The sequence below is a fragment of the Sciurus vulgaris genome, assembly GCF_902686455.1.
Source record: "Sciurus vulgaris genome assembly, chromosome: 18".
NCBI lineage: Eukaryota > Metazoa > Chordata > Mammalia > Rodentia > Sciuridae > Sciurus > Sciurus vulgaris.
Genome location: NC_136479.1, coordinates 32,820,080 through 32,830,227, shown reverse-complemented (window position 1 = coordinate 32,830,227; position 10,148 = coordinate 32,820,080). Strand labels below are relative to the sequence as shown.

At 60.1% G+C, this 10,148-nt stretch overlaps 1 protein-coding gene across 4 annotated transcripts; it reads right to left on the bottom strand.

Moving 5' to 3' along the window:
- Positions 1-404: 404 nt before the first annotated feature.
- NYAP1 (neuronal tyrosine phosphorylated phosphoinositide-3-kinase adaptor 1) lies at positions 405-9,483 on the bottom strand. Of its 4 annotated transcripts, none has more exons than XM_079121090.1 (7): positions 8,682-9,483; positions 7,295-7,446; positions 5,513-5,868; positions 3,316-4,833; positions 2,261-2,473; positions 1,907-2,016; positions 405-1,365 (listed from the first exon to the last, which is right to left on the bottom strand). In XM_079121090.1, the coding sequence occupies exons 2-7, from the start codon at positions 7,360-7,362 to the stop codon at positions 1,108-1,110; spliced, it is 2,523 nt and encodes an 840-aa protein (XP_078977216.1). In that variant the 5' UTR covers positions 7,363-7,446; positions 8,682-9,483; the 3' UTR covers positions 405-1,107. The 4 variants fall into 4 exon arrangements, with proteins under 4 accessions (XP_078977216.1, XP_078977219.1, XP_078977217.1 ...); XM_079121093.1 differs by having other exon boundaries at positions 2,261-2,470; positions 8,682-9,478; XM_079121091.1 differs by lacking the exon at positions 8,682-9,483 and adding an exon at positions 8,504-8,616.
- Between the last annotated feature and the right edge of the window lie 665 nt (positions 9,484-10,148).

The following is a 10,148-nucleotide window of genomic DNA, read 5'->3' as shown; positions in this document are numbered from 1 at the left end:
TAGCTGCTGTCTGGGGGGTTTCCTCTCCCTGATTATAGACTACAAGATGTTGAGGGCAAACTTCACGTCTGCCGAGAACACATTAGATGCTCAATAAATGCTTAGTGATGGACATTGTCATTTCCAGACTTACTTCAAAGTCCGCCTCTCCCTATGATTTGCCACAGCTACTCACCACCCCCTGCACACCCTTGATCTCCCACCCACTACCAGGCCCAGCAGGGAGGAAGCAGCAGGTGTATAAAGGCGGAAATACAAGGCGCCAGCTCTAGGATCATTAGTCTTTTAATATATTATTCTGAAAAGAAAGGAATTAAAAAAAAGTTCCTGACAGCTCTTCTGTTTTGTTTTTTAATTTAAATAAATACCCTGCCCACCCCCCACCCACTAAAATCTCCCTCCATCCCCAATCATCCCGCCCATCCCTGGCGCTAGACCCTCAACCCAGAACTAAAGAAGATGCCTGTTTCAGAGCAGGCCACGCTCACTACCAAATTCTGGCAAAATTGTAAATACTGTAAAGAGTCCGAAGTCTTCAGCTCGCTTGAGCCCCTCCCTTCTGTCATTCGGCTCCCCAAGAGGACCCATCCCTCACTTTGGGGTGGGCATGGATGGCGGGGCCTTTAGGCATTGGCATCGGGGAGAGTGCAAACTTGGCCTCCATTCTTCACTCCCTGCTCAGGAGTAGGTCAGAAGGACCCAAATTGCCCTCCAGACTAAAATAAATAACAAAATAAACAGCCCCTCCCCCACTCCCAGCTCTCATCTTTCTCCTCCGTTTGACCCACCCCCTTCTAGCGCTGACCCCTTCCATCCTTCCCCATGCCGCCCTATGCCTTGGTCTTTGCCCTCGCAGGAGGAGGGGTCTACCGTGCTCAGACCCCCAACAACGAGCAAACCCTCCTCCCCCAAATTTCTTGGGGTGCTGCTGGCACCCCAAGCCCAGATGGGCCTGGCAGGCTCCGCGTCTCTGGGGACTGGGGTGGAGGGCCAGGGTCCTCCCGGGCGCTCTCACCTGGTCCTTCAGTCTCTCAAGGCAAGTCTCACAGGAGAGCCTGGCGGGCCCTGCCCCTTCCCAGTGAAGATGCCCCAGCCGCCCCGCCCTCCTCAGATGGCAGTGTCCCAGAGGACCGTGTGCTGCCGGCGGCAGGGTGGGGTGCCGGACTTGCGGGGCTCTGGCCCCCGCCTCCAGCTGGGTAGGATGGGCATGCTCTCCTGCTTGCAGAGGCCACGGTCAGGGCGGTGGCGCGCCTTGATCTCCTTGCACACGCAGCGTTTGCGCTCGATCACTTCCAGGAGCTTGCCGTCGCGCTCGCGGGCTGGCTGGGGTGGCAGAGGCAGCGGCAGCGGTAGCGCGGGGTGGGTCTGTGCCACCAACCCCGGAGAAAGGAAAAGATGAGGGCGTGGCCAAGGACCTCATGCCCAGACCCACATCTTCCCCCAGAAACAAGTCCTCCTGCCTGCAGGCCGCTGCTCACTCCTGCTGGCTGTGGGAGTCGGTGGGAGTCGGTGGGAGCCGATGGGAGCAGAAATCCAACCCTGGCACCCTTTCTCGGCCCTGGTGCCAGGCTGGGCCTGTTTCTTCCTGAGTGATGGCCCCTTTTACAAACTGTCTTCCCCGCAAACATGCATTTTTCTAAGTGGTCCTTCCAGGGACTCCTTTCTCTAAATTGTCCAAAGGTGCACCTTCAGCTTCTGGTGGCTCTGAACGTTCTCCAAGCAGGGTCCTGCCTGCTGCCCATCTTAAGCAGTCCCACTGGAAGCCAGAGCCTCCTCAGGACCCCCTCGCTTTAGTCTGCAGCAGTCTGTGCTGCCCACATGGCTCAGACCCCAGCCTGTCTGACCCCTTTGAAGCCTTTCTTTCCATAGCAGCTCCCTCACAGATTAAAGAAAGGTCAAGACTCACCTGGCTCAGGGCATCCCTGGGCTGGCTGCAGGGCCGAGGGGTGTGGAGCGCAGCCTGCCGGACTCCGGAGGTGGAGGCAGAGCGCCCCAGGCGGTAACCTCCTGTGAAGTCTGAGGTGGGAAAAATGCAGGTGAGAAGAGAGCCTCCGGGTGCCCCCACCCCAATTCCCAAGGAGGCCCTGGCCAGCCTGCTCCCACCTCATGAGAGGAAGGGTTTGAAGACATGGTGTTAAGATTTAGGGGCCCAGACTTGGACATGAATGGTTGACAGTCAGGATAGGCCAGGCAGAACCCTGGGAAATTCCACCAGCCCCCAACCCCTAATCTCTGTAGGGAATATGTGGGCAGGTGTCACCTCCATTGCGATGGCAGGCAGGGAAGGTCTGGCAGGGTATGGGCAGCGCTGTTCGGCTTCCTCCTCGATCGTGGTGGATCCTGGCCAGTAGGCCCTCTGCCCCCTGGCTCCTCACAGGGATCCCAGATGCCATAGCGCCCCTGTCCTCACGCTCCACCTTGCCTGGACCCTCCGTACTGCCATTCCAGGCCCGGGCACCATCCTCGACCTCTGCTGGGATGACAAGGAGAGCTCAGTGCCTGCACAGGGGAGAGGTCTTTCTGTGCCCCCAGGCACACACAGTTCAGCATGGATGTTCTCCTTGCAAGTCACAGCAGGGATGGAGGGACCCTGCATCTCACCCCCTCCCCCAACACTCACACTCACAGGAGGGACCCAGTACTGCCACCACCCTTTCCACTCACTGGTACCATCTCCTGGGGCTGAAAATTACATACATGTGCTGCTTCCAAACCCTTTTCTTTGGTCAGAGGGGCCTCTTCTAGCCTAGCTTTTGCTTCTGAGCCCCTCCAGCCCAGATAGGGCCAGAATGACAACCTGGAGACCAGGGGTACTGCTCCCAGGTAGGGGCAGAATCCCAAGAAGTGGGGTGGGGTAGGGGCAACAGGGGGAAGGGCTGCTTGTGAACTAAGCTCATCTCTGAGAGTAGGCCTGGCAGAGCATTGCGTTGCCAGGCAACGGTAGAGGCCTCCTTCTCCTCTCCCTCCTGTCTGGATATGTTGCCATGGTAATAGCTGGGAGGCAGCTGTGTTTAGCTCCTAGTGTGCGCACACTCACAAAACACACCCCTGCAGCCCAAGGAAGGGAGGGGCAGGGAGTGGAGCAGGATGGGGCTCGATGCTACCCTGTCCCTATCCCAGATCTTCCTGTCCCTCCAGCACACACACAGGGATCTGTCCTTTCAATTCTGCTGCCCACCTCTATCCCTGGAAGGATCTTCCAGGAGACCCAGGGAGGACAATGGGCTGTGGCTTCCAAATAACCTCTCCAACATATCCCCCAAACTATCGCCAGCATCCCCAGCCCCCCACGCTCATTCCCCACCCCTGACTCACTGTCCAGCTCCTTTGCCTTCCTCCCTCCATATAGGACCTTCCTCTGCAGAGCCCAGCCTGCCCCAAATGTGGTGGCACCCATCTCCTCTTCTTCCTCCTCTGGTGTCCCTGCACTGGCGATGACATGGGCGCAGGAGATGCTGGCAAAGGCCCCTCCATCGGTCCCTTGCTCCTGCAGCTGGATCTTGACCATGGGGGATGGAGCCCCCACTCCACAGCCCTTATTCAGCACCCCCCCAGCCTTGAGGCTCTCATAGGCAGGGGGTCTCTTGAGTCCAGCTGCTGCAGCTGGGTAGGTCCAGAGGGGGGTCAGGGGGCCTGCTGTTGGATCCGGAAGGCTGTGGGGGGAGGCCAGGCAGCCACGGTGGTGGAGGACCCCAGCTGCTGCACCCATGGCCCCGCTGTGGGGGCTGGATTTCCCTGGCACAGGGGGCCTTGAGCTGGTACACAGCATCCCGTGGAGAACTGAGATCTCCTTCTCCGTCTTTGGCTCTCCAACACCCAGGGGTGGACCAGCTGGCAGGACAGAGTGTGTGGTCACCTTGACTGCCGAGTACACCATGGTGTAAGACACAGCCTTGTCCTTGGGGGGACCGGGAAGCAAGGCGGCCGGGGCAGGGGGGGCTGCCGGCACCCCCACTGCCTTGGGGCAGATCATGCTGTGGGAGTTGGGGAGCTCCCGCTCCCCCCGGGGCTGGCCAGAGCCCTGGGGTGGCAACGGTGTCGAGTGACTCCTGGCTCGGCCCGATGGTCCCAGCAGCAGCAGGTTGGCAGCAGGAGGTGGAGGTGGCGGGGGAGGCGTCTCCCGCTCTCGTGCAGGCACTTGGGGAGCTGGGGTGGAACCTGCTGGCTCCTTGGAGTGGCAGAGGACCGGTAGCCTCGAGACCCCATCGCCAGGGGTTCTGGAAGCAGACTTGGCTTGGGGGAAGGCCAGGAGTGGAGGACGGTGCTGAAGGAGGTTGGGGAAGGGCGGGGGGATTTCACAAGGAGTGGTCTTGGTGGGTGTCCCATCCCTCCTGCCCGGGAGGGCCGAAGCTGGACGTCGGTGGGAGTGGGGCTGAAGGGCATGAGGCTGGTGTGGAGGGGAGGTTGCTGTCAATGCAGGGGCCCCGTTGGCCCGGCCTTCCCCGGCCTCTTCTGGCAGCGGGTACTTCATCTCCTCATATATAGCCTCGCTCTCTTCGGAGTCCGAGTCGGCACCAGCTGGAGGGGTTGGGCCCCCACCCCCAAGAGGAGGCCCTGTCAGGCCCCCTCCACTTCGTCCTCCTCCCCTGAAGACATCCCCCACCATCTCAATGTACACAGGCTCCTCTTCCTGGGCACCCACATCAGGGTCCCCAGTTACTCGGGACCCCCTACTGAGGCGCTGAATGGGCAGGTTCCCCCCTCGAGGAGAAGGGGCTGCTGGGCAGGACTCATCGAAGGAGACAGAGAGCTGGGTGTTGGGGCTTCTCCTGGGTTTCTGTGGAGGAACCTTCCGGCTGGACTCTCGGCCTTCTGGGGTTAGCTTCTGCGAGCCTGGGTGGGATGGGAAAAAGACAAATAAACTGGGTTGCTGCTTCTTTTTAAAAAAATTCTCTTGATATAAGGAATTGAACCCAGGGTCGCTTAACCACTGACCACATCCCAGCCCTTTTCATTTTATATTTTGAGACAGGGTCTCACTAAGTTGCTTAGGACCTCGCTAAGTTGCTGAGGCTGGCTTTGAACTTGTGATCCTCCTGCCTCAGCCTCCCAAGCTGCTGGGATTATAGCCCCTGTGCTAAACTGTGCTTTATGCGGAGGAAGGAAATGGGGCAATTCTTTATGACTTCTTGACCCACCTGCAAGGACATATCTGCCTCTTCTTTGTTCCCACACCCCTCCACTTCAGTCCTGGTAGGTCCCTTTCTACCAGGCAGCTCTCAATCTTTCTGATGCATGCCCCAGAATCCACAGCTCCTACCTTAAATTCTCTCCCACCCCCATACCCTCCCAGACCACCATTCCTTTCCCCAAAACAAACTTTTGGGGAGTGTCCCCCACCCTTGACTGGTTCATCTCAGGTCCATTCAAAAGGAACCCCTCATTCCTTTTGGAAATGGAACCTTCCACTTCCTAGGCTCTTCCCTGAATGAACCCTCCCAGAGGCCTCCCCTGGCCTGGAATGGATCCTCCCATCTCCCAGCTCTCCTTGGGGACAGTGGGGGTGTCTCACCTGCTTTTTTGCTGGGGGGTATCTCTGCCCCTGATCCTGCCATGCTGAGCTTGGTGCTGGGGTGTCTCCGGGGCTTGGCTGGGGGTCTTCGGGCGCTGCTGTCCTCTGTGAGACCACCACCGCCCCCCCCAGGACCACCCCCCACACTGTCCATGCTGCCCACTGAGTGGCAGGAAAGGGAGCGTGGGGCCATGGCGCTGCGGCAGGGGTGGGGGGTGTGCTCCTGGGAGGCAGGCATCGTCATGAAGCCCATCCTGAGGGAGCGGCGCAGAGAAGCGATGTCCCGCACGCGGACCCCAGGCCCTGGGCCAGCCCCAGGCCCCGCCGGGCCTGCAGGGGCCACCTCCTTACCGGAGCTGGGGAGAGAAGACCCCAATGGAGCAGAAGTCAGGCTTCAGGCCTGGGCCTTCCCCTCCTCCACCCCAGGAAGTGCCAGAACCCTGTGGCCTGGTGGGCAGGAGGAAAGGAGTCTAGTTGTGAATGGGGGACACCTGAAGGTCTAAGACACAGATACAGGGGTTTCAGGCAGAATTGCTAGGCTGAAAAAAGGCCACTCAGTAAGGGAAGGGATGAGCAAAGAGATGACTATGTGTGCAGGGCACTGTCCCCGGGGCTGGACACTAGCCTGGTCTTATCCAGCATACGGCCTGGCACAGGGAGGGAAATTGCAAACCCAGGCAACAGCCCACTTGACAGACAGACGGACACACCTGCCACCAAAACTCCTAGGCTTCTCTCATGCTCATACTGGCCCACACTTGGCCTCTGGCCTCTTCTCATGACCAGCTACTGCGGCCTCCACCCCCACACATGCCTCCTCTCCCAGATGCAGGGTGTGCTGTCCGCATAGCCAGAGCAGCCTCCCCCGGCTGATCCTTTTTCCTCCCTTCCTCCCTCTCCCTCAGTGCTGTCCTCTCCATCGGCCTCCGCTCACCCCCATTCCTTTCACCATCTCTGGGCTCCTGGGTGAGCGAAGGGGGAGGCGGCTGGCAGGGAAGAGGGGAGCACTGTGGTGGGCTGGGCTCTCATTAAGGCCCTGTCTACTAACCCTTCATTAGGGAGAGATCGCAGCAGCGATCGCTCTGATTAATCTAATTAACAACAAGAATTAAACTCCACAGTTGTGAGGAGGGAGAAGGGAATGGGGAGGTGGCTCTGACTCAGGCTCCAAGAGGCTGTGCAGTCAATGGGAAGTGCAGAAGGATTCAGGGTGGGAGAGGACAGGTCTCGGTCCCCAGAGGGGAAGTCGAGAGGGCCAGCAAGGATGCAGGGGTTGGGGCAAGGAGGGTCGAGTCTGCACATTCCCCATGCCACACACACAACCCTGTCACTTGGTCACTCACTTTCTCCAGCAGGGGAGACCAGCAAGGGGATGCTCTCTGAGGCTTCTGAATGACCCTGTCCCTGGACCCTGTGAGGGCAGTGGAGCCTGCCCCTTCCAAGGTCAGGTGACAGGGGAGTCAGCAGCCAGCCTCAAGATGACAGAAGGGAGAAGACCACAGGCCTGAGGTGAGTCAGAAAGGAGTGACTCGGACCCTTGGGGATGAGGAAGGGCCAAGAGGGTGCTCCAGAGCTGGAAGCCCCCCAGGAGGCCAGGACAGGGGCAAGGGCTGAGCAGAGCCAGGACAAGTATGTACAATTCCAGTTATACAGAACTGAGTATAGGATCTGAGATCAGAGAGCTCACTAATGACAAGGCTGTTGAGCCCCAGGAGGGGCTGTGGTCCAGCAGACAGGCACAGGTGTGACATGCAAGGAGACAGTCTGGGGCCCCAGCCTTACCTCCTCTTGGCCTCCTCTTCCTTGTGCTGCCTCCACTCCAGCTTGGTTTTTCGGTAGAGGAGGTTCATGTCGTGGGGCAGGAGGTGGGGGCTGGGGGGCCCTGCTCAGTGCCACCAGGCCCGGGGGGCGGCCCTCCCTGGGTCCCGGATCCACTTGGTGGGTGGCGGGTGAGAAGGAGAAAAAGAAGGTGTGGGGTGGGTGGGGGCAGGAATGAATGAAAGAGGAAAAAAAAAAAGGAGCAGAGACATGACTCGGGTCCTCAGAGAGGAAAACAGACAGGCACAGAAAACCCAACACAGCCTCTAGAACCCCAGGACACAAACACAGAAGTACGTGTGTACACAGAGCCACACACCCTGATGAAGGTGTTCGGAGACACACATACACACTCTCGAGAGATCAGATTGACACAGATTCCCATGCTGTGTAAATACAGCTGAACCCACCACTCAGACAGGCCCCACAAATGTACAGCAACTCTGCGGTCACACAAACACACATTCAGACAAACGAACCATCCAGCCACAGACCCATATCTACAACAGAGGGCCAGACACATAGAAGGGCATAGATAAACACAAACCTCGGGGCAGCAAACATACAGAGACATAAACACCCACCGACACACCCACAGACACACATATACCTCCAGACACACACAAATCTGCCATGGAACCGGACACACCTACAGACAAGGAGTTATGCCCAGGGCCTACCTGCCTACATTAGACACCACTGGGGAAGGGTCAGACTTGCCACCCCCTCCTGGGCCCTGAGGCTTGGTGGGGGGCTGGTCATGAGGGTAGGGTGGGGATGCTGAAGGAAGGGTGGGGGCACGGAGTTGGGCATCTGAAATCCTACCCACCAATCTATCTCCACTCCCTAGCGTACCCCCTGTTTCCAGTCCTTTTGGGCCTGGGCCTCTGTCCACCCCTCAGTAACGGTCTCTACCTCCCTCCCTCGCTGATGGCCCAAATCACCTTCTTCCTCCTCCAGGATTGGGGAGAACCCCGGCCTCCCCCTTCCAGTCCCGCCCCTCAATCCCACCCGGGGGTCCCCAGTCTGGCCTCCCTGGCTACCTTCTGAGCTGCAGTCTCCATACCTGCTCTGTCTTCCCTTCCCCCAAACACACTCTCCCTTTCGCCTTCAGCCTCACTACTCCTCCCAGCGCCCCTCCTCGTCCTCCCCCTTCCCCTGTTTGTTCCAAACCTGGCCTGCTTCATCCCTCTCTCCATCCAAGGGCCCCAGGCTCCTGGGCACCCCTCCTCTTCCCCTTGTCCTGCTGCCCTGGGTTTCTCCGCCTCTCGCCCCGCCAATCCGCCCTGCCCCCGGTCCCCCCACCACCACCTCCCCGCACTAAGCCTCCCCAATTTCTACATCACCGTACCTGGCCTGCCGGGCGCCGGCCCCCCCATGCCGGGCTCCGCCCGGAGCAGGAGGAGGGAGGAGGAGAGACAGAGAGACCGATGGGGGGGGGGGGAGCGAAGCTGGGCCCTGCCGCAGAGACAGCCCCGCCTCCGGGTCCGCCCCCAGACCCGCCCCCGGCCCCAAACCCACCCTTCCACACCCTCCAAGGACGAAGCGGGAGCGGCCGCGCAGCGCTGCACCGCCAGGTTCGGGTGGGGGGCACAGGGGCGGCGGAGCCTGCCGGGGAGACGCAGGGGAAGGTCGAGGGGCGCCGGGGGTCCGGCGCCAGCCCGCCCCCACCTTGGGGCGTCCGCTTCTCGCCGCCCAGCGCCCCCTGCCCGGCCGGGCGGTGCTGGCTTTGGTCTCCTCGGCCCCGGCCGAGCGGCGCGCGGCGCTCAGCGGCGCCCCCCAGCGGCAGCCCGGGGGCCCGCACCCACCCGCGAACCCTGCGCGCCGAGCCCTCCGCGATCCGCGCCCGGCGTCTGGCTGGGGCCAAGGCTGCGGCGACGGGGCCCGGGGTGCAGTGAGGCGGTGAGGCCGGCAGAGGGGGCTGCCTCCCGGACCAAGGGGCTCCCAGAGTTGGGAGCCCGACGCTCGACCACTCTGCCCGGCAGGGGGCGTTCTTCCTTAGCCGCACCCCCTCTTCCCCGCCGCCCCCAGGTGCCGGGAGGGCGCGAGCGTTGGCTGACTTGGTGTCGGCCTCCTCCCCCTGCAGCCTCCCAGGCGCCCGGACCTTGTTCCAGCGTCTGGGCTCAAAGTCTTCCGCCTATCCGCCCCCGCGGTTCAAGTCATCCTCCCCGTAACCTTTGACTGCGGGCTCCGCCCGCCAGGACCTGGGTGCACCGGGGTTGGTCCCTGACTGGGACCACCACGGCCACCGCCTGGGTGCGGTCGCGGGGGCCTCTGAGGGGCATGACCTCGCCCTCCTCTCGTGACCTTTATCAGCAGTTCCCCGAGAAATTCCTCGCTCCAAAAGTCCTTTGGCGTACAGCTCTGCCATGGGGTAAATGAGCTTCACGGTGTTCTCCGTTGTACCCTTAGCTGACTGCAAAATGCGCCCCAAAAGATGCTTATCCTAATCCCTGGAATCTGCGAACCCTACTGTGTATGGCAGTCTTTGCAGATGTGCTGTGTGGCCTTGGGCAAATTGTATAACCTCTCTGAAAGATGCCTCATTCCATACCTACCTCAGCAAGGTTTGGGGGAAGAAAGGGAGTTGTAAGTGCTTTGTAAGTCAAGGGCCCTACATATTAAAGGCTATTAAATACTCCTAGGAGAGGTCATACATTAAAACACGAGTCCCAGTGAAACCTTGTCTCTAAATAAAATACAAAATAAGGCTGGGGATGTGGCCCAGTGGTTGAGTGCCCCTGAGTTCAATCCCTGGTACCCCCCTGGCCCCCAAAAAACACAAAAAGTCTAACTTTTACACCATAGTGTGAATTCA

Coding starts and splice junctions, on each gene's coding strand:
- NYAP1 (XM_079121090.1), bottom strand. CDS start 7,362: ATGAACCTCCTCTACCGAAAAACCAAGCTGGAGTGGAGGCAGCACAAG. Junction 4,834..5,512: donor ACCCCCCAGCAAAAAAGCAG/GTGAGACACCCC, acceptor CATCCCACCCAG/GCTCGCAGAAGCTAACCCCA. Junction 1,366..1,906: donor CCAGGGATGCCCTGAGCCAG/GTGAGTCTTGAC, acceptor TTGGTGGCACAG/ACCCACCCCGCGCTACCGCT.